Below are 23,030 nucleotides of genomic sequence, written 5' to 3'. Positions count from 1 at the left end.
GTTTCAGAGGAAGCAGTGGAATCCCCAACACATTCCTCTGTTGTGACATCTCCTTATAACTGCTATTTTTAGAAAGCAAATAAAATACATAAGATAATCTGCTGATTTCTCTTATGTTCTTTTCCAGAAGGAAGTGTTTCAGGATCTCTCCTTTGCCCACTTTTTAATTGATCTACTTCCCACAAAGTCTCTTCTTCTGAAAACCAGGACTTCAACCTTCAATACCAAGGATCCAAGCTAGCCTGGGAAAGGACTTTAAAGAGAGAAGGAGAAGGAGAAAAAGAGAGAGCGAGAGAGCTGAGAACAGCGGTTGGCCCCTCTTTGGTGGAAATGTCTCACAAGCTGGTGGGAGAAAATGGCTTCCACTGTGCCCATAAACTTATTTTTTCTAGCACATCCAAGCCAGCAGACAGCAGCCCTCCTTCAGATACTCCCAGTCCCCAGGAATCCTGCACCACTCCTTTGAGCAATGGGAAGTTCTATTCCAACACAAACAGCCCATCAGATTCCTGCATGAAGCCTCTTTGTGAGGCAAGATCCGAAAATGGTAACGGGTTCAACAGCGGCATTCAATACATCTCCACTGAGGGGGAGGTTCTCATATGTGGATGGGGAGGTTTCACCCCAAGTTGTTTACAGTTTTTCAATACGCCCAAAGGGGTTTTGTTCTTCCTCTGCGTGGCTTCCTTCCTGCAAGGCATGACTGTGAATGGCTTCATCAACACTGTCATCACGTCGATTGAGCGGCGATTTGATCTTCAGAGCTACGAAAGCGGCCTGATTGCCAGTTCCTACGACATCGCCGCCTGCGTGTGTTTGACATTTGTCAGTTACTTTGGGGGCAACGGGCACAAACCCCGGTGGCTTGGGTGGGGAGTTTTGATCATGGGGATTGGGTCCATCACCTTTGCATTGCCCCACTTCACCACCAACCAGTACGAAGTCCATTTTTCAGAGGAGATTGGCACGTGTTCCTCCAACCACAGTGGGCGGTGCTCTGAAAGTGTCTCCACCCTCTCTAATTATCGGTTTGCCTTCATGCTCGGTCAGTTTCTGCATGGGATTGGGGCCACGCCACTTTACACCCTTGGGGTGACCTATCTGGATGACAATGTGAAGTCCAACTATTCTCCTGTGTATATTGGTAAGTCCTGCGGTCTACTACATGATGAAATAGTCATGATGATGTCATCCAACAAATTCTGCGACTTACTTTCCCATGTCAGATATCAGGACACAAGTTTGCAGTGGTAGCATATGCATGATGATGCGCACAACATCACTCCCTCTTGTCCTCCTGTGGATGTCCGTAGGCTAGATAATGAGATTGTGGGCATCGTTGCCTCATTTTCCACTCCCCACACCTGTTAACTTTTTGGTATCATCACAGTTTGCTGCAGATGTCACTGGTGGCCAGTTCAAAATAATGAGCTTTCACCAGTTGAACTATGAGCCGGGCAGTGAGCTATGAGCCGGGCACTGTGAGCAGGGCAGAAGAGATGAAAGAGCGTTGTTGATCAATAAGGATGTGTGCCTCTGAAGCTTAACTAAAGGAAGGTCCTTATCCCAAATTAAGGTGGAATGTAAAGGGCTCAACTCATCAATTCTACATCCCCCCACTTCCTTTCCTTTGGATTAGCAGGAGTCCTACCTTAGACTTGTGTTTCAGAACTCAGTCTAAGATGTCTAAGGAACCTTGCAATAAATCATTTTCAGTACAAGCCCCTGTTTGGGTATCCACAAAGACTAAGAACAGCCCTTTATTTGATGGTGTCCATAGTTTGGAAGTGAGCAACTTTCTTCTTTTTGTTTCGAAGGACACGGTTGTTTGCGTCACTTTTTAATGAATTGTGGGTCAGGGTTGATGTAACTAGATGCCCTCACTAGAAAGAGTAGAGCTGGACTTTTCAGCTTTTACCCATCCCTCCCTCCAAAACAACGGTTATTGATTAAATTAAATTTGCAGATGACACCAAGCCAAGAGATGGGCTAAAAATCAGCATTCAAAATGACATTGAATTGCTTTGAACATGGGGCCAAATCCAAGAGGATTAGGCTGATGGTGACAAGTTGGAAGGTCCTACATCTGGATACTAAGAACTAAGTGCATATGATTGGAAAGGTCTGGCTTGGAGCTGTGCCTGTGAGAAAGATCTAGGCATCCTAGTGGTCCAACAGCTGAACATGAGCATTGTTAAAGGAAGCATTGCATCCAGTTCATGCAAGGTAGTAGCGTCCTTGTAATCTGCAATAGTTGGACCATGCTTGGAGTAACAGCTCAGCACCTTTAGCTTATAAAAGAGAAGAGGGAGACATAACTACAGCAGTCCAACAGGCGGTCACATGTAAATGGGTGCAGGTCTGTTTGCTGAAACCACGGGCAGGGTCAAGACCAACAGGTTGAAATGAAAAAGCAGTTCTGACTAAGATGAATTTCCTGCTGGTTAATCAGTGAAACAGTCCTCATAGAACAAAGGAGGAATACCCTTGCTGGAGGTTTTCCAGCTGATGGCTACATGTTGGAATGGACCCTCTGGGTCATCTAGCCCAACCCTTACATTGAGCAGGGGGTGGGACTAGATGACCAGTAGGATACCTTCCAACTTTATGATGGAATGAAACTTGGAGAAGGTCATAGTGGCCTTCTTTGCCCAAATTTTAGCCTGAGCAAGATTTTAGCCCCCAAAGCTTCAGTGTTGAACATGGGGCAATATCACTGTTGTGCCTTTCTCTTTCCAGCTGTTTTCTACACTGCTGCCATATTGGGCCCTGCAGCTGGCTATTTGGTTGGAGGCATCTTTCTAAATATCTACACTGAAATTGGGAAACAGTAAGTTTGTGGCCCCATTTCTCTTTCCTTCTGTCCCTCTTTCTTGCTGTGCTTAGATCAGGTGGACCCGAAGCCAGTACCAACAGGGAAGTAGCTTCAGTAAAGGTCCAAATTTTCAGAGAGGGGCATTTTAGGTAAGATGTTTTGGTGTAAATCTGGATGTCCAGATGCTGTGCAAGTTCAAGCATATGGAATTGCAGTTTTCGGCAACTCGCTCACCCCCAACGTAGAGCACCTTCAAGTTACTAAAATTCCATGCTCAGTTCTTTAGTTAAAAGTTAATACTGAAGGGAAAACCTGTAGTGCTTCAGGGATGTCCACATCTGGCTTGCTTCCTACATATTATTGTTGCCATGAGAAATCATAGCCCTGTTATTAAGTTTGCAGGTCACTGGGCAGATATTTTGGTTTAAAAAGACAAGGAGCACCATTTGAACTGTAATGGTAACTATGGTAACACTGGGCAAGGTTTGATTTAGAAAATAATAAAGGGATTCTACGGTGATGTGAGTCAGCAGAGTGTTACAAGAGATCTAAATCTATCCATTCAATTCTTGAGCGGATTCACAAGTTAGTAGGACTCAGTTGGCCAGATGGTTTCATGCAGTGTTATCCAGAACGACATTTATTGATTCATTATTCCCTGAGCTTAAAGTTCCCCAGCCAGCCGTAGGAATTTTTCTTGCATGTCATTTTTCACTTCACTTTTCTCTTCCTTTTGCTCACTCTGGCTTCCCTACAAAGCATTGCAGGACCTGAGCTGCCATCCAATGCCATTTAGAGACCTCATCTGTTCTTCCTACCTGATGATTTGCTTAAGGCAGGGTTCCTCAACCTTGGTGACTCTAAGCTGTGCGGACTTCAACTCCCAGAATTCTGGGAGTTGAAATCCACACAGCTTAGAGTCACCAAGGTTGAGGAACCCTGGCTTAAGATCTAGCAAGGGGATCTTTAACATGCTCCGTTTACTCCTAGATGTCAGTCTGCAAAATAGATTTTTACAGAGATAGTTTTCTTTTTCGCTTATACTTGGAACTGTGGTTATAATTAATATTATTGTTGCTTCTGTCTCAGGTTGTTTAAATGCAGGCCCAACAAACCTGAAAGGGTCAGGCTGGGGAAAGTTACTCTGAGACTCTCTTTCATTTGGTTTTTGTGCTTTGGGGTTGTCGTTGTCATTTTCCTTTAGGCCCACTAAAGCAAAGTACAACTTTGATTTTTTTTTTCCTGGTGCCCAGTTTATAACCATTGTAAAAGGACGCCCCACTTAAACATTTCTCCCAAGCAATTGGGGAACTAATATATCTCTGAAGAAAAAAACCCACTATATTTCATGCATGTGTGAATTAGCTTTGACAGTATATTATCAAAGCCAGAGAGGCCCATTTGATTTATGGCTTTTCTCTTTGGTTTTATTCACAGAATTGATCTTACACCAGATAATTCCCTATGGGTTGGAGCTTGGTGGATTGGATTCCTGGGTGCTGGGGCCGGCTCCCTCTTAATTTCGGTTCCCATTTTGGGGTACCCTCATCGTCTCCCAGGTACGTGTCCGGCCCAGCCCAAGAACGATGAAGAGTCAGTCCATTCAAACTCCAGTTCTCTATTTGCTCACACCGTACAGACAGAATCTTGCCAGACTGAAGCTACTCTACCTAGCCGAAGGGGAGGTAACCTGGGAAGGCTCTAGGGCGGGGCTATCCTGAACCTCTTAGTCTTCCCACCATTGCCTCCCGGACTGGGCCTCCGCTTATCTCCTCCACCTCCTTGGAATGTGCCTTTTCTCAACCTTTTGGCCCTGGAGGAACCCTTGAAATATTTTCCAGGCCTGGGGAAACCCCTGCACATTCAGGCTCAAAGTTAGGCCAGAAGTTACCAAATTATTATATTCTTTTCATGGGTAGGCCTGTATATATGCACTAACACTGTTCTTAAACTAAAGAATGAAACTTACTGTCAGGCCCAGCCCAAGAACGACAAAGAATCAGTCCAGCCAAATTTCAGTTCTTTATTTGTTCACACCGTATAGACAGAATCTTGCCAGACTAAAGCTACTCTACCTAACCAAAGGGGAGATAACCTCGGAAGGCTCTAGGGAGGGGCAATCCTGAACCTCTTAGTCTTCCCACCATTGCCTCCCGGACTGGGCCTCCGCTTATCTCCTCCACCTCCTTGGAATGCGCTCCCTCCTTCCTGAGAACCAGCAGCACCACTGAAATCCACCACATCATGTGAACTGAATCCCAACCAAATTCCTTTAGGTCCCCTTGGTTGCCTTCCCATCAAGGCTACAAGGCACTATAACTTTCCCCCCACCCTTTTTTAATTGCAGTGTTATAAATCTTGATGCACTGTATTATTTCAATGCAGATTTCAGTGCAAGAATATTTATGCAGTACAAATAAACATTATGAACTTTCTATTATTTGGAAAGCTTGAAGTATTGAAAAGAAGAAGAAAAAAGTAAAAAATCTGTCAATAGCATTTTAGGATGTCAATATTGCAAGCATAAAATTATTCAACTTTTCCTCCAAAATTGAGTAGAACATTAAGAAAAAACCACTACAAGGGACTATAGCTTTTGCACACCAAGGACTGGAACTTTATTCCTGGCCTCTCCAGTTGAAAAATTCTCAGATGTCATGGTTGGGAAAGGTAATAGTAAGCTGGACTGCTGTAGAGAGACAATTTTGTTGTAAGATAGCTTGTGTTTCCAGGAACCCAATCTACATATGGAAGAATTTACAGATGGTCAGCCTATCAAATGTTCTAGTGCCCAGAGTTGGTATATAGCCCACTTTGCTAACTTCTGTGCATTAGAATGCAACGTAGACCATGGCTGAGTGTACAGGTTGCATTAAATAGTCCTAATTATAGCCATGATTTGCTGAATAAATCACCAGTGGTGAGTTTCATTTACTCAGCATGCTAAGCTATAAATCAAATTTTGCAAGGTGCAATAGCTCAGCACCCACAACCTGCTGAGACAAAACGACACAAAACGTGGTGGGTTTTGGCTGTTGGTGAACCTTGCTAACTTTCAAATACTGATCTAGCCTTTGTGGCTGAACCTATGTAATTACTGTGAAGCCTCTTTAAGATCTTTTAGGAAACATAGGTAGGACATATAGAAGGCTTTGAATAGATGGATAAAAGGTATAAATTCCATGCACGGGGATTCTCTGCCTGATCAGAGACTTTGAATTTTCCTGAAACTGGGTGGGTGTGCAAAACCCAGGAATATGCAATATCTACATTCATACTCCTCTTTGTTACACAAGGACCAACCTGCCAAAGTTGATTTTTGGTAAAAGCCTGACTTTTGCTAAAATAAGGAATGAAAGTGTTCTCCTGCAACACTTAATGCTTAAGTACATTTCACTCCTGCCTCCCCAAGTACAAAATATTTTGATTTTGCTTCCCAGTGACTTCATCACAGGCCCCAGTAGCCTAAAATATTTATTTTACAATAAGGGGAAAGCCTCAAAAATTTGCTGTCTCCGATTAGAGCCTGTATGTTGGAATAGATTTTAAAAAATGTTCTCAATGTACAGAACAGGATGTCTTCCTTAGTCTGAAGTTGGTAAAAATCTTGTTATTACTGGAGCCTCATTCAGGCTCATGGATCTGCCCCATTGTGTGCAGATTTGCTTACCCCGGGATGTGAAGGAGACCATGCAAATTATCTCTATCCTGTAGTAGCTGTTTCTCCCACCCACACCTCCAGGTGTGCCTTTTCAGTCTTCTTAATACGAATGCTTTGAATGAACTGATTAAGACTTGTTTCCACTTTCTACCCCAACCCATTCACATACACACAGATAATTCCTGGAAGGTTCGAAGCAATTCAACTGTAAAAACAACCCAAACACTGACCTTCTATATCCCAAAGTACCACTTGGAATACTTTACATAGCTACTGCCATTTATTTCCTCCCTCCCTCCCTCCCTCCCTCCCTCCCTCCTGCCTCTCTTATTTCTTCCTTCTTCTTTCTTTCCTTCTTTCTCTCTCTCTCTTCTTTCTTTCTCTTCTTTCTTTCTCTCCTGCCTTCCTGCCAGCCTGCCAGCCTGCCTGCCTGCCTTCCTTCCTCCCTCTTATTTCTTCCTTCTTCTTTCTTTCTTTCCTTCTTTCTCTCTCTCTCTTTCTTCTTTCTTTCTCTCCTGCCTGCCTGCCTGCCTCTATCTTATTTCTTCCTTCTTCTTTCGTTCTTTCTTTCTTTCTTTCTTTCTTTCTTTCTTTCTTTCCCTTTCTTTCTTTCTTTCTCTTTCTTTCTCTCTCTCTCTTTCTTCTTTCTTTCTCTTCTTTCTTTCTCGCCTGCCTGCCTTCCTTCCTTCCTTCCTTCCTTCCTTCCTTCTCTGCCTGTAGTGTCTGCCCATTCCATATGATCCAACAGAGTCAACTTGCTTCAAGCACCTGTCATCTAACAGGATCCAAGCAGCAAACTTCTTCTGTTTTTGTACCCACTCCTGGATATTCATATGGTCCAAATTCCATTTCCAACCCAAACCCAGGCTAGAATGTGGAGGTGAATGTTGAAATTGACCTGGTAATTTCTTAAAAGTGTCCTTCCCCTCCAAAGAGGCTTCTTTTCTACTTTGATCTCAGGGCTCTTGAGAATCACAGTTTCACATTTTGTTCATTTACATTTCATTCACGTTTCTCTTGATCATTTTGGGTGTTGGTTTTATGACTGAAGGTGATGGAGGGTAGCTTCTGCTAGTGCTGTTCTCTTTGACAGAGCTTCACATCACTTGGGAATTTTTGCCCTTACCAATCTAAAAAGTCCTGTAACGTCTTCCTGTGGGACTTAATTGAAGCTCGGGAAGCTACGAGGCTGCAACTCGCTGGAGAGAAGACAGCTCACTGAAAGGCAGCACGTTCCCACACATTTCCTGGCTGCCTCATAAATAAATAAGGATACTCCGCTGTGAGCACTTCACTGAAGTTTTCTCCACTGCTGAATTTAGGGCATCTCTTTCTTGCTGCCGTGCCAAATGCTAAAGAAATGAGCATTTGAAAATCTCCAGCAAGGAGGCACCCACCACTGTTATGCACAGATTCTTCCACTGCTTAACAGCTCTTACTGTCAAGAAATTACTCCAAATAATCAAGAGTTATGGCTATGGATGTGTCAGTTTTCCTGTTTGTACCGTACTCCTGTTAAAGGCACAAAAGCCACACCCTGCAACCAGACAATGCAGTGGTGCTGGCATGGGGTTCCTCAAATTTGGGGAAGGCGTAGTGGGAACTTCAGGACACCTGTTGATGTGAGCATCCGTATGTTCCGGTGAGCCAGCTGGTAGGCACAGATTAATGGTCTTGTGGGAACCCTTGCTTTCGCAGGATCTCAGCGTTACATAGTCATGCGAGTTTCAGAAACCCATCAGTTGAAAGATGGCAGCCATAAGACAGCTTCAGATCCTGATTTTGGAAAGACGGTGAAAGATCTGCCACAGTGAGAACTTCCCTTTCTAATTATTCATAGAAACTTGTACTGAATTTGTCTTTGGGGCATGGGGAAAATTACCCCAACACTGTCTTTGTTACTTTAACTGCATGTATTTTATATATGCTATATATATATATATTTATATTAATATTATACATAAATATAAATATATAAATAAAAATAGCCAGTTTGGTCTAGTGGTTAAGGCGCTGGGCTAGAAACCAGGAGACTGTGAATTCTAGTCTCACCTTAGGCATGAAAGCCGGCTGGGTGACCTCGGGCCAGTCCCTCTCTCTCAGCCCAAGAGCCAATCAGGCGTGGTATGAGAGTTCTAGTCCCACCTTAGGCCTGAAAGCCAGCTGGGTGACCTTGGGCCAGTCCCTCTCTCTCAGCCCAAGAGCCAATCAGGTGTGGTATGAGAGTTCTAGTCCCGCCTTAGGCCTGAAAGCCGGCTGGGTGACCTTGGGCCAGTCCCTCTCTCTCAGCCCAAGAGCCAATCAGGCGTGGTATGAGAGTTCTAGTCCCGCCTTAGGCCTGAAAGCCGGCTGGGTGACTTTGGGCCAGTCCCTCTCTCTCAGCCCAAGAGCCAATCAGGCGTGGTATGAGAGTTCTAGTCCCGCCTTAGGCCTGAAAGCCGGCTGGGTGACCTTGGGCCAGTCCCTCTCTCTCAGCCCAAGAGCCAATCAGGCGTGGTATGAGAGTTCTAGTCCCGCCTTAGGCCTGAAAGCCGGCTGGGTGACTTTGGGCCAGTCCCTCTCTCTCAGCCCAAGAGCCAATCAGGCGTGGTATGAGAGTTCTAGTCCCACCTTAGGCCTGAAAGCCAGCTGGGTGACCTTGGGCCAGTCCCTCTCTCTCAGCCCAAGAGCCAATCAGGTGTGGTATGAGAGTTCTAGTCCCGCCTTAGGCCTGAAAGCCGGCTGGGTGACCTTGGGCCAGTCCCTCTCTCTCAGCCCAAGAGCCAATCAGGCGTGGTATGAGAGTTCTAGTCCCGCCTTAGGCCTGAAAGCCGGCTGGGTGACTTTGGGCCAGTCCCTCTCTCTCAGCCCAAGAGCCAATCAGGCGTGGTATGAGAGTTCTAGTCCCGCCTTAGGCCTGAAAGCCGGCTGGGTGACCTTGGGCCAGTCCCTCTCTCTCAGCCCAAGAGCCAATCAGGCGTGGTATGAGAGTTCTAGTCCCGCCTTAGGCCTGAAAGCCGGCTGGGTGACCTTGGGCCAGTCCCTCTCTCTCAGCCCAAGAGCCAATCAGGCGTGGTATGAGAGTTCTAGTCCCGCCTTAGGCCTGAAAGCCGGCTGGGTGACCTTGGGCCAGTCCCTCTCTCTCAGCCCAAGAGCCAATCAGGCGTGGTATGAGAGTTCTAGTCCCGCCTTAGGCCTGAAAGCCGGCTGGGTGACTTTGGGCCAGTCCCTCTCTCTCAGCCCAACTCACCTCACAGGGATGTTGTTGTGGGAAAAATAGGAGGAGGAAGGAGCATTAGGTATGTTCGCCTCCTTGAGTTATTTATAAAAATAATAAAGGCGGGATGGAAAAATAAATAAATAAATAAATAAATAAGTATTCATGAGCCAGAGAACTGTGTTCATGCAGTACAGGAAATCCAAGCTAACACAATGCAATCAAATTGAATTATCCATTCAGTCGTATCCGACCCTTGGCGATCTCATAAGCCAGCTCTCTCCATGGCTTGCATTAACACAATGCAACTGCTATTATAACATATTGTGTCCCCAGAATAACCCAATAGACCGCAAGGCTTAGCTTGGTGACTTGATTCATACAGGCTTGCTGGGCTGTAAAATGCTTAGCCAGGTCACTTACAAACTAGGGGTAGCTGGAATACAATGTGCTGACGTTGGCTAGTTTTAACCATGAACAGTTGTTGTGCAGTAGCTTATTTGGATGAGTGAACGCGACTCATTCGGTATCATTCAGTCTCTTCTAGAAACCCCAAAAGTGGTTTGAGTAACAAGTTGTGTAAGCATAGCCAGTGGCTGGGTTCTTACAACCTGCTGAGTCCTGAAGTCATTTTAACCTAGTCTAATTTGCTGTTTTATTCCTTTCGTGAGTCTGCTACCAAAAGGAAGACAGTGTTGGATTGTCTTTTAAAGAGAAGATCCAAACAAATGCACCCTTCATTTCAGACACTGTTGTGCTGCATTCAAAACACAGTGAAATGGTTCAGAGCTATATCTTCATTGTACATCTTCCTTAGCTGCTGCTCATATAAGACAGAGAACAAACAGTATGCTTGACAAATAGGGTACTCCACAAATCTGAACTGAGCTCAGACTCATAGGATCTGGAGGAGGGAGAGTGATTTGTGATTTTGTTAATGCTAGAGTTAAACTGTTGGAAATCATGAGGTTAAATCTATTGTAAGCCCACCTTCGCAAAGCAAATCTGTATTTCTCTTTGGACTCTTGACACATCCTTGGAGATAATAGCCAGTGGGGGGGGGGGAAACGCAAGCATTCATCAGCCATTGTTAATCTAAGATCTTAACAGTAAAATAGATAGGGAACCTGTATCTTTTCAAATGATGCTTAACTCCAAAAATTTTTTAAATGAAAACATTTCCCAACCCCTCTTGTGCCTGAGTTGGCAAATTCTTTAGATGTTTATTCAGAAAGTAGGTACCAAAAATTGTCAGACCAAAAGATTTTTCTGAAGGGGATGCTTCAATGCCTATATACACTGAGTCACAATCTAGGCTTAGTTTAGCCTGGTGTGAACTCAACCACTGAGTTTTGCTACTAATGGTTAAAATCCTCCCTTTTCTGATAACCTTGACTATTCAGCTAGAAAGAACTACTGTGTGGCATACATTCTCTGATTATTTCCCTTCTCTTTCTAATTTCTGGGCAGTGGACAGAAAAAAAAAACATTAAATAAAGCAGAAGAAAGTATCACAAATTGCATTTTGGAACAAGATTAGTTCTCACCAGATTTAACTGTCTAGAAATATAGACCTTACCAACTGGTGCATTCCTAGGTCACTCTCACTTCTGGGAAGGCATTGTGGGAGGGAACATGGTTCAACAGCTGTTAAAGAATATCACAAGGGAGTTAGTTTACAAATAATTGTCTCTAATAGATTTTTTTTTTAGCAAGAATTTTCCCCTGCCCCCAGTAATGTGTTTTTTCCCCTCACACTTGAATAATAAAGGCCTTTTGGGAGAGCATTTTTTTAATAGCTAGGGATTTTTTTTTAATTGGGGAGCTGTATCAGGATATGCAGAAGATAATGCTTCAGTCCACATACTGCATGTTGATTTGGTTTCCATCAAAATGTGCAAGAAGAAGAAGAGGTCATGGGAAGTGTCTTTATCCCAAAGTAATACACTGTCCTGTAAACTGAGCACAAGAGCTAGATTAGCACAACACACAAGGCTAAAATACAGTTGTTGCTTTGCGGGTCACTATGTCAAGCAAATACACCCATTAGGCTGGATGTGTGCACTTCTTCCCATTGCTGAAGGTGTTGAAGTGTGCAGAGACTGTCCCTTAAGTTGTGTAAGCAAGAGGTTCAGCTCTGTTGGACAAATCCAACTGATCTTATTTTCCAAAAGATAGACAAGTAATTGGGGACATTTTGCCTCCTTGAGAGTTTTCTCTAGCTAGGAGAAAGCATCACAGATGGAACTGTGTCCTAAAAGAGGCACTTCCCAGATGCCAGATCTTCTGGAATTTCATTTGCCACCCATCCCTTTCAGGATTCATTCTTGCCTCCAATCAGTGCTTTCCAATCTGGCAATCATATATATTTTGGAATTGCAATTTCTAGGATTCTCAGCTAGTTTGGTAACTCTAGGTTTGTGATTCTATCATATCTGGAGAAAGTCAGGAAAATCTGTCATACGTTGTCTGGATTCTGTTTCATTCTTTTTTCCAATACTCTTCTAGATATTGATGTCCAACTAACCATAGTTACCTAAGATTTTCTTCTTCCTTTTATTAAAGTTGGAAAGTTCATTCACCATACTCCATCCACCTTGCTGCTGGTTGTCCTCTCCTTCTTCTTCTTTTCCCTTCCACTTTTCCTAGTATCAGAACCTTCTCCAGAAAGCTGGGTTTTAACATAATGTGTCCAAAATAGGATAATTTGAGCCTGGTCATTTGTGCCAAGTGAGAATTCTGAGTTGAAAATGGATTGATGATCTACTTGTTTTCTTGGCTGTCCATGGTATTCTCAGGAGTCTTCTCCAACACCAAAGTTCAAAACCTCAGTACTCTTTCTTTCCACCCTCCTCAAAGTCCAGCTTTTGCTTCCATAGAGTGCCATAGGGAATACCATGACTTGCCCAATTCTGATCTTTGTAGGTATGGACACATCACAGCATTTGAATATCTTTTCCAAGGCCTTCATGGCAGCTCTACCAAGTGTTAGTTGGTGGCGTATCTCTTGATTGCTTGTTCCTTTTCTGTTGATGGCTGATCCTAAAAGGCAGAAGCTCCCCACCACTTCGATAACTTCAGTGCCAATTCTAAGGCTGGTTATTGTACCTGTTGTCATTAGTCTGGTCTTCTTTACATTTAATTTTATATATTTAATATATATTTAATTTTAGTCCCATTTTTTTCACCGTGCTCCTTGACTTTTATTACTAGAGCTTGCAGATCCATTGTATTTTTGGCTATTAGAGCCGTGTCTTCAGCATAACACAAGTTACTGATGTTTCTTCCTCCAGTTTTAAAACCACACTCATCCAGCCTCCCTTAATATATATTTGGCATATAGGTTGAATAAGGGGAGAGTATACAGCCTTGCCTTACTCCTTTGCCAACCTGGAGCCAGTCTGTTTCACCAGTCCACACTATGACTTCCTGACCTGTATATGGGATTCCCAATTTTCTAAGTACATTCCACAGCTTGACAAGGTCAACCAAATTGAAGACCTTTACTAGGTTACTATGTTTAGCCATACCTGTCCTACATACATTCCTGCTAAATTTAAGAACAGCATCGGTCCTTTTTTGCACATTTTGACCAATATGCCAGAAGTGCAACCAAAGTCTAATTTTACTGCAAGGATGCTTATGCTACTCTATGCAACCTCTAATCTACTGTTGCCTGCATACCACCAACTAGGAGATACATGCAGTGTGCTGGCACATGGTCAGGATACCAAGAGAGAGAGAGACAATGACTTTTAAGAGATAATAATTATATTTCTTTAATTACAAGAAATTGAGATAACATGCCATGGGGGATGTGGGATTATAATTCTCCAGGAAGCTTTGCTAAAAAGATGCAATAAAATAAATGTGGGAATCACCTTATTAATGCTTGAACACCTGAGGTGGAAAGCAGGAAATACACTGAATCATTTGTTCCCTTCTGTTTTTGGATCTTAAAGATCACTTTGGCTGCTGCTGAAGAATCCAACTTTCATCTTCCTTTGCTTAGCTGGAGCTACAGAAGCTACCCTTATTGCTGGGATGTCGACATTTGGCCCCAAATTTCTTGAATCCCAATTTAGTTTAAGTGCCTCTGAAGCAGCAACTTTGTTTGGTAAGAAAAATGTCATTAAATGAAGCTTTATGTGGTTTAGTCCCCATTAGTTGAGCTCAGCTTCTGCTGGCTTCATGGCCATATCCATATAGTTTTCTAGGCAATAATATTCAGTAGAACTGATTTGCCATTGTTTTCTTCTAATAAGCTCTTTCAATTTCCCAGTCTAATATAGAGTCTTAATGTCCTGGTTCCCTCCAAACAGTAACCAGGTTCAACTCGGCTTAGCTTCTGAGCCCACACAAAACTGGCCAGATGCTGCCACCTGCTGAAACTTCTTAAATCATGTGTTTACTCAGCATTTTTTAACCCCAAAATATTTGCTTCCGAATGTTGTAAGTATTGTCGCACCAAGTAATGCATAGTTCAAATGAAAGAAGTGAACAGTTTCTGAATCGGGGCATAAGGATGGATTGATTTTTGAAGAACAATAACTTCACAAAGGATTAGACCATGAGTTCTGTGTATCACATGTGAGCCAGTTACACTAACAGGATCAACTGCCCATGTTCATCACTCACTCACTCAGTCACTCACCTAGCTAAACAACAACAAACATCCAACAGGACGTCAACCATCTTCTTCTTAGCATTTTTCCTGTGCTGTGGCAGGGTCCACTTGTTGGCATATCTGTCTCCATTTGGCTCAATCCAAGGCATCTTCAGGACGTCAACCATCACCCTGTCCCAAAGCCTAGGAGACCAGCCAGGTCTTCAAAGACTTTTGTAACATCATCACCATGGGAACCATACAGATCTCTGGGGAGATAGCATTCCAGAGGACAGATGCTATGACAAGTCGTGCTTTCTGGGTCCCCCTAGATGATGACACTGCTTAATTGATGGGACCCAAAGCATGCCTACTCTGCCCAATCTCACCTGATGCAATAAACAACCAGAGACAGCCGGTCCTTCAAATAACCAGCACCTCTGAGGAATACTTGGGTAATCAGCAAAACTTGTTGAAGGAGACCTTCTGCAAGAAACTATAAGAAATGTCTAATTGCTCTCAAAGAAAAGCCAAACCAACAAAACCAGAATTCTGTATCGATGTTCTGAATTCTGATCTCAAGCAAGCAATTGTTTTAGGAAAGTGTTGCAGGTGGCACCTAGTCAACCTTGGCAGTTCTCAAATGATTTGGCAGGGTCAACCTTGAATGGCATTTAGATGGCGAATCATCAGGATACCCCAAGGCTGTAGGCTAGATTTTTTTTGAAAAAAAAGGAGGGGGGGATCCCATAAGAAAGCAATGTCAAATTGTTTCCGTCTTGTTGCCAAAAAATCCTACAGGGATGCAACCACAAAGTTACCAGCAGTTGAGCACAAGTCAAAGTAGACTTCAATTTTTCAGGGGAAAAAAAACATAGAGTAGTCTGCAATTCTTTGCAATTCTTAACCATCCCTGTATTTTGACTGGGATCCTAATAAACACCAGGTTAATATGATGGCTTGAGGGTATAACCGTAGTAGGAGAAATAGTGCAGTGTAGTGGTTAAAGTGTATTGGACTTGGACTGGGGAGACCCAAGTTAAAGTCTCCATTTAAGCATGAAACACACTAGGTGATTTCGGACCAGTCACTCTCTCTCAGCCCAACTACCTCAAACTTTTGGATCATGGAAATAATAGAGGAGATCCACTTCCCCAAAGGCAGATTTTAAATGAAGTTAAGTATTATTTAAATAATAAACCAATAGATTTGAAAATAACACACCTGTTCCTCTCCTTTGGAAGGCTATCTTGTGGTTCCGGCAGGAGGTGGAGGCACTTTCCTCGGAGGTTTCATTGTGAACAAATTCAAGCTGCGCTGCTCAGGGATCATCAAGTTTTGTTTCTTGTGTACCATGTCAAGTCTGCTGGCAATTTTTATCTTTTTTATTGATTGTCCCAATATGCCCATGGCTGGAGTAACTCAGATGCATGATGGAAGGTAAGTAGTAGAAGAACAATCTCTTTGCAAAGGAGGCTACTCATGAAGAAGGCAAAACAAAAGAATAATATCACTAAGTCAATACCAATAAGATCTATCTATCTATCTATCTACCTATCATCTATCATTCTATCAATCATCTGCCCTATCTACTGTATCGCTGCCCATCTATCTGTGTTATCTATATCTATCATCCATCCATCCATCTATAGTCTGTCTGTCTCTCTGTCTGTCTATCTATCTATCATCTTTCTATCATCTGCCCTATCTACTGTATCTATGTCCGCATATCCATGTTATCTATATCATCAATCCATCCATTGATCCATCCATCCATCTACAGTATCTCTCTATCTACCATCTTCTGTACATCTATCATCTGCCCTGTTACTGTATCTATGTCCATCTATTTATGTTATTCATCTATCCATCCATCCATCCATCCATCATCTATCTTCTACTCTTTCTCTTTCTGTGTCATCTACTGTATATGTTATCTGTCTGTCATCTACTGTATCTTCCTATCCATTTATCCATCGGTCTATCTCCTGAGCCATGCAGAAAGTGGGAGCCAATAATGATCAATTGAGCCAAAGAAGATCAAAATCAGACATTAAATTTTTTAATAAGTGATCCACAAATATTGCAGTATTTGGAGTTTCTTTATAGTCTTCCAAGGGAGTTGTTACCTCTGAGCCATTGCTGGAAGTACACGGGCATTGGCTGATGCTGACTTCTGATCACACACACAAAAAAATGTACAGGGAGGGGGCAGGACAGGTATTAAAGTTGGGATCTGTGGCACTGATAGGTGCCCAAGAATGCTACACATTCATGGCAGACGTGGATGCCACTTCTTGCTGGTCTCAAACTAGCATCTAATGACTACTGAGATGTATCAATAACCCTTAGCTGGGTAAATCTTCTTGCCTTGCACTGTTGTTTTCAAGAGTACAAGCTGATGACACTAGGAAGAATATATGCTGACCAATTATATGCTTTGTTTAGCATCCTACTGCAAGGTAACCTCAACCTGTCTGACCCCTGCAACATGGAGTGCCACTGCCTGCGCGAGACCTACAATCCTGTGTGTGGAAGCGACGGCATAACTTATTACTCACCCTGCCATGCTGGATGCAGGAAAGCATCAATGAATCATGATAATGGGGGAAAGGTGTGTGTGGAATGTCTGTCTCCACTTGTTCTCTCAGCCCTTCTCATGCCCAAACCCTGTGACTACATGTACACATCGGATGTACGGCCAAAGGGTTGAGGTTGACTCTGTCTTTTTGTGTGGAAGGACGGATGGATGGAAAGACCATTTTTGCTTAGATTCCTAATCATGAATGCTGTGAATTGAGCATGTTTTGTGTATGCAGGATACACACAGAAAGGATACAGAGGTGATTTTGTGGGGTGTGCAATTCTCATTGAAAATTGCCCTAAAATGAATGGGATCTTCTGAGCGTGAATGAAGAAGCTCTTCTCTCTTGAGGGCCACATACTTGTGGAACAATCAGTTGGGTTCCACATGCCAGTATTAAGTAGGACCAGAGCCGAAAGTGGGTGGGATCATTCCTTTTCTTTCTCTTTTGGCCCTCTCTCTTTCCCCACACACTCACGCCTTCCAGACAAAACCAGCGTCTTAAAAGAGAGGTCACTCTTGGAGGGCTTTTGAATTTATCCCACCCATTACGGAGGGCCACCTTCAAGTTTATATTGGCTACATGTACACACCAGATGCTGTGGGCTGAATTTAGGAACGTTTGCAGGCAAAGTGTGTGCTGTACCACTCAGCTGTGGTCTGTTTCCCCTGAGCAACATTGGTCAAAGAAATGAAATAGACAGACACCATTGTGTTACAGCGGGGAGTGGCTGTTCTAAACTACTATTCTTGTTCCACAAGGCTTATCGTGAGTGCAGCTGCGTTCTTGGACCCACTACTCCTGTCCCTGGCTTGGCTACAGCAGGGAAGTGTATGTCTTCATGTGAAAGAAGGACTCTTCTCCTGGTTTTCATGTTTGTGATCATTCTCTTCACGTTCCTAAGTAGTATTCCTGCTTTGACAGCTACACTGCGGTAAGCTACAGGAAAGTGGATTATTTTCTCAAAGCTGGTCCAAAAAAAGAGTTTTCGGACCATCTAAACTACAGCATCCCTCCCTTTTTCTGAAATTAAGTCTGCAGGCCAATTAGTTAATAAGTAGTCCTCAACTTATGGCCACAATTGGGACCGGAATTTCCATCGTAAGTCATTGCGGTCCTAAGTTGAGTCACCACATGACTGGACCCAATTTTACAACCAGTTTTACGAGATAAGCAAATCGCGGGTCATTAAGTGAATCACCCTGGCCGTTAAGCGAATACAGCTTCCCCAATGGATGTTTTTTGCCAGAAAACAGCAAAAAACATTGTAAAACGTGACCATGTGATGCTGCAACTGGTCATAAATGTGAGCCGGTTGCCAAGCACCCAAAATGCAATCATGTGACTGTGGTGTGTGTGTGACATTTTGCGACACCCGGAACCGCTTTACAGGCCGTGAAGCACCCATTCTGAGGCCGTCGTAATTTCGGACTGTCGTTAAACGAATGGTTGCAAGTCGAGGACTACCTGTATCCCAGATCAGCATTGGCTACAGGACCAGAGCTGGGTTCACACTATACCCTAAATCCTAAGTTGGTGTGACCAAAACAGAAATGGCTGTATTTACATATAGTATATAAATCATGTGATGGTTTAATGTGATGGCCTGGTTGTTCACACAACCTGCTAAAATGATTGCCTAAGTTCCTACAACATGCTGAGTCACAGTCAGATCAACCGATCTAACCAACTAACCTTTTTTTCCTCTAATGAATCAAAGAGTGTGAACCAGTCCCATGCCTGTGGATACACCATTGTGTTTAATGATATGCTTAACCTGAAATCTGGCTTAGAAAGTGTTCCATAACAGGTTATGCTGAAATGAATAAACTTAATTTTGGCTTAACATGATGGCCTTGTTCACATGATGTACTAAAACAGTAACTGTGGGTAACTGAGTTCCCGCAGCAAACTAAACCAGAACGACTCATCCATTAATCTAGTTTCATAGGCATCCATTCCCAACTGCAATGACTTCTAAAGGATGAAACCTGCATAATTATGTCTTAATACAGACTCCAGCCTTTCTTGCTTGCATGCACAAGTACGTAAGTGTGGGGTTTGCATTGGAACACGTATTTTGTCATTTCCTCTGCTTGCCCCCTCTCCTGTGGGTCCCCATGCTTTGTCTAGCATGTTCTACTCATCTATGTGTGGTTAATTCACTCCCACACTTAATGGCATGGGGGGGAATGCAGAACTGTTGTGTTGGAATCACTCTGTAGCTAATCCTCCTTGCCCTTGTTTTTAAATGTTTGTTTTATGTGCCCTAGGTGTGTTTCCGACAGGCAGCGATCATTTGCACTAGGAATCCAGTGGATTGTTGTGAGAACTCTAGGTATAGTATCCAGCCAAGATTTGACAGCCCACTTCTTGTTTTGTGTTTTGGTGTAGTTCCTCCCCAGTGTCAAATTCATCTAACTTTGTTTCCAGAAATGTACTGCAATGCTTAGACCATGAAAAAAAATGGTTTAATGATTAACTGGCATGTAGAGGCTAGAACATCTTTAATCCAGTGTAGCAAGAGGGCAAGAAACCACCATTAGCTGAAACAGGCTTTGGATGATCCCTTTTTACATTTCAAGAGATAGAATTATAGGATGGCAGCAGTCCACACTGCCAGGAGTTCATCACACTGAGATCCAACCCAACCTGCTAAAGACTGTTGGCAGATGCAGGTGTTGTTCAGGAAAGGATCAACACTGCTTTTGTTTGGCATAAAACAAAAAGGATCTGAACTGATAATGCTCAGGACTTACAAGGACTTTGGAAATCATACAGACTCTAGTTCAAATCATTGATCTGATAAAGGGATCCAAGCTGATTCAATATATCAACCCAACTCATTTTGTCAACTCATTGGTTCAGTTTGGAAGTTCAAGTCAAGTTGTCAGGTTTGACTTGGTTTTCCAGATCCCTTCAGAAAAAGCCATTTCAGGGCATGCACAAAAGCAACCAAGTCATCTGAAGCTGTTTGAACGTATCTGATCCATTGATTCAGGTGGCTTTATGATACAATTGAAGAAAATCATTTGAATTTGGAGATGCAGTTGAATCATATTCACATCTCATATTTGAATCAAGGTATTGATAGATAGATAGATAGATAGATAGATAGATAGATAGATAGATAGATAGATAGATAGATAGATGATTCTATAACTCCAAAATGTGTCCAAAACATGTCCAAAGTTCCATAGTTACTCCAGAGCGTCATCAGATTTCAGGAAAGTCTCACTGAATCCTGCCAATTTCTGATACTGTACATATTCTTTTGGATTCAATCTTGCAAAACTTTCAAGGGACTGGCTTTCCAGTAAACAGTGGTGGGCATGCAATAGCAGCATGAGATGCATTACAGCTGTGCTCATTTAAACATAGGGACACAGTCAGTTTTCTGAAAAAGGAGACTAAGGAGATCTCCAGAGATTTAATTAGGATGCTCTACACTGCTGCATTCTGAAATTTTGGCATTTCCAAGTGTGCTGTAGACATTGAGCAAGACATGTGCCTTCCGTGAAGGATGACCACTTTTGCTGTTATTAAGGGAGTTGTCTTGTGAACATATATAACGTTGATCTTGGAACTGGTATTTTTTGAAAAAGGTCATGAAATGTTCTAAGTGAATACTGTCTTACTGCCTGTTCTTTCAGAGTAATATTTTACATATGAAGTTGGCCAGTTGAGACTTTCAAAACAAATCCAGTTTCAACAGATACAAGAGGATTGTACACCAGATTCCATGGAATCAAACATTTCAGCTATTCCAAAACTATTTGGATAAGACATGAAGCATATGAGATATAAGGGACGCGGTGGCGCTGCGGGTTAAACCGCTGAGCTGCTGAGCTTGCCGATCGGAAGGTCGGCGGTTCGAATCCGCGTGACGGGGTGAGCTCCCGTGGCTAGTCCCAGCTCCTGCCAACCTAGCAGTTCGAAAACATGCCAATGTGAGTCAATTAATAGGCACCGCTTCGGCGGGCAGGTAACGGCGTTTCGTTCAGTCATGCCGGCTACATGACCACGGAGGAAGTGTCTTCGGACAAACGCCGGCTCTTCGGCTTTGAAACGGAGATGAGCACCGCCCCCTAGAGTCGGACACGACTAGACTTAATGTCAAGGGAAACCTTTACCTTTACCTATATGAGATATATGATACCTCTCATTTCTGTCTTTCTATAGGTAGCATCCCAGGCCCCATTGCTTTTGGGTCAATGATAGACAAGTCATGTCTCCTGTGGCAGAACCAGTGTGGTGAACAAGGATCTTGTTATGTCTACCAGAACTCTGCCATGAGTCGATATACCCTGATTGCTGGTCTGTTATTCAAGGTAATTCCAGATTCCACCCCATCTCCCCTTAATTAACATTAAATAAAATCTTCCTCGAGTTGAGCTCAACTCCAGGTAATTTCTTGAAGACTTCCAAGTAGCTTTCTTTGCAAAAATAGGGAAATAGTTTGCCACTGTCTTCCAGGATGTTTTTCCAACCTCTCAGTCTAGTCTGTAACCCTGGGATATTCTTGTGGTCCCGTCCACATTCTAACCAGGTCTGACCCTGCTCAGCTTTTTGAGAACAGTCACAGTCAGTTTCCATAAGCTAATGCTATTTGGGGGCAGGGGGGGCAGTTAGCCCTACCTTCTATCCAGTTTCCCAAAATCCAACTGAAATGTACCAATTCACACTGTGGATGGAACTCACATCCCTGAATTGAGATATACAGTATTTCTGCATAGGCAAATACATAACCTAACCTGGGCTTCTCATTGTTATACTACTTTTCTGTGTGTAAATAAAGTTTGCATATGGAGCTTCACTGGAAGGAGATCCTGATACAAAACTCCTCTACCCTACCTCTTTCTTTCTTGATTTACATGACTTACATTTTGTCTTTCATGAACAAATTATTCCAGATGGTTTATAGAAGCTAGAGACCAAATTGTCTGGGGAACATAGAGATCGGGTAGAAGCACAGTGACGTCAAAAGGACCATGCTTGTCATGCAAATGATGCACCTCTGCAATGACATCATGATATCTAACATAACCTGCATCCCATGCAAATATTAATGACATTAGTCTGTGCTAGAGCAGGATTTAGGAGGAACCAACAATGGGTACTATTATATTCTGAAACCGGGGGAGGCATCATGCTATAGGTAGTCCTCAACTTATGACCATTTGTTTAGTGGCCATTTGAAGTCACGACGGCACTGAAAAAAGTGACTTATGACTAGTCCTTGCACTTCACAACTGTTGCAGTGTCCCTGCAGTCAGGCAATCAAAATTCGGGCGCTTGGCAACTGGCATGTATTTATGATGGTTGCAGCACCCCAGGATCACATGATCACCATTTGCGACCTTCCCAGCTGGATTCCAACAAGCAAAACCAATGGGGGAAGCTGGATTCACTTAACATCCATGTCATTCACTTAACGACCATGGCAAAAAGGTGCTAAAATCGGGTATGGTCATGTGACGCCTCACTTAACGACCGCATCGCTTAGCAGCCAAAGTTCCAGTCCCAATTGTGGTTGTAAGTTGAGGACTACCTGTATTGTTTTGGACTTGCTTGGTCCATCCAAGAAGCTAATCAATTACAGTCCAGATTATCTTTTATTTTCTTGTATTCTGAGAAAATGGGGACAAATAGAAATGATGTTGTTGCTGAAAGATTCAAAACCCAAGTCTTGGTGTCTTGCAGGTGATGGGGTCATGTTTCTTCCTGCTAGCCTGCATGCTCTACAAGCCCCCTTCACCCGAATCCCTCCCTGGAAGCTCTGCTGTCTCTGAAAATGGCACCTGTGATCCCCAGGAGAGCAGATGTTCACATCCGTCTCCAGACCACGTATAGCCCTTTGGCAACCACAAATAACTTTCATACCATCGCCAAGCAACTGTTCCAGAAGAACGTGTACCCATCTCTTCCTGCAGGTTTTGCTTGTTTTCCCCTTTTGCAGGAAAAATAATTTCATGAAGATCTAGCATAATTGAGATTTTTGTTATGAGAAGCAAAAGCACACAGCAAAACTTGGGTACTATTCTTTCCATCATGAAAAGAAGGGGCAGCAGTTGCAAGGATCGTGAAGAGACTGATTTCATTTTTTTATGGATCTGTGCTGCTATTCTGAGATGGGATGCCATGGACTTAGAATAGAAAGTGACAGC

At 43.1% G+C, this 23,030-nt stretch overlaps 1 protein-coding gene across 1 annotated transcript; it reads left to right on the top strand.

Moving 5' to 3' along the window:
* Positions 1-283: 283 nt before the first annotated feature.
* SLCO4A1 (solute carrier organic anion transporter family member 4A1) lies at positions 284-23,012 on the top strand. The gene is made up of 11 exons (XM_063296961.1): positions 284-1,144; positions 2,740-2,830; positions 4,253-4,374; positions 8,175-8,286; positions 13,635-13,789; positions 15,523-15,718; positions 16,727-16,892; positions 17,625-17,797; positions 19,137-19,201; positions 21,046-21,194; positions 22,567-23,012. The coding sequence occupies exons 1-11, from the start codon at positions 331-333 to the stop codon at positions 22,714-22,716; spliced, it is 2,193 nt and encodes a 730-aa protein (XP_063153031.1). The 5' UTR covers positions 284-330; the 3' UTR covers positions 22,717-23,012.
* The last annotated feature ends 18 nt before the right edge of the window (positions 23,013-23,030 follow it).

The sequence above is a fragment of the Candoia aspera genome, chromosome 3 (genome assembly GCF_035149785.1).
Source record: "Candoia aspera isolate rCanAsp1 chromosome 3, rCanAsp1.hap2, whole genome shotgun sequence".
Taxonomy (NCBI): Eukaryota; Metazoa; Chordata; class Lepidosauria; order Squamata; family Boidae; genus Candoia; species Candoia aspera.
The sequence above is the reverse complement of the archived record's forward strand: the minus strand, read 5'-3'. Positions and strand labels throughout refer to the sequence as shown.

What these genes read in the sequence shown, in the direction of transcription:
- SLCO4A1 (XM_063296961.1), top strand. Translation starts at nt 331, where the DNA reads ATGTCTCACAAGCTGGTGGGAGAAAATGGCTTCCACTGTGCCCATAAA. An exon ending in TACACTGAAATTGGGAAACA is followed by an intron (nt 2,831 to 4,252) that starts GTAAGTTTGTGG and finishes TTTTATTCACAG; the next exon opens with AATTGATCTTACACCAGATA. An exon ending in ATCATGATAATGGGGGAAAG is followed by an intron (nt 16,893 to 17,624) that starts GTGTGTGTGGAA and finishes TTGTTCCACAAG; the next exon opens with GCTTATCGTGAGTGCAGCTG.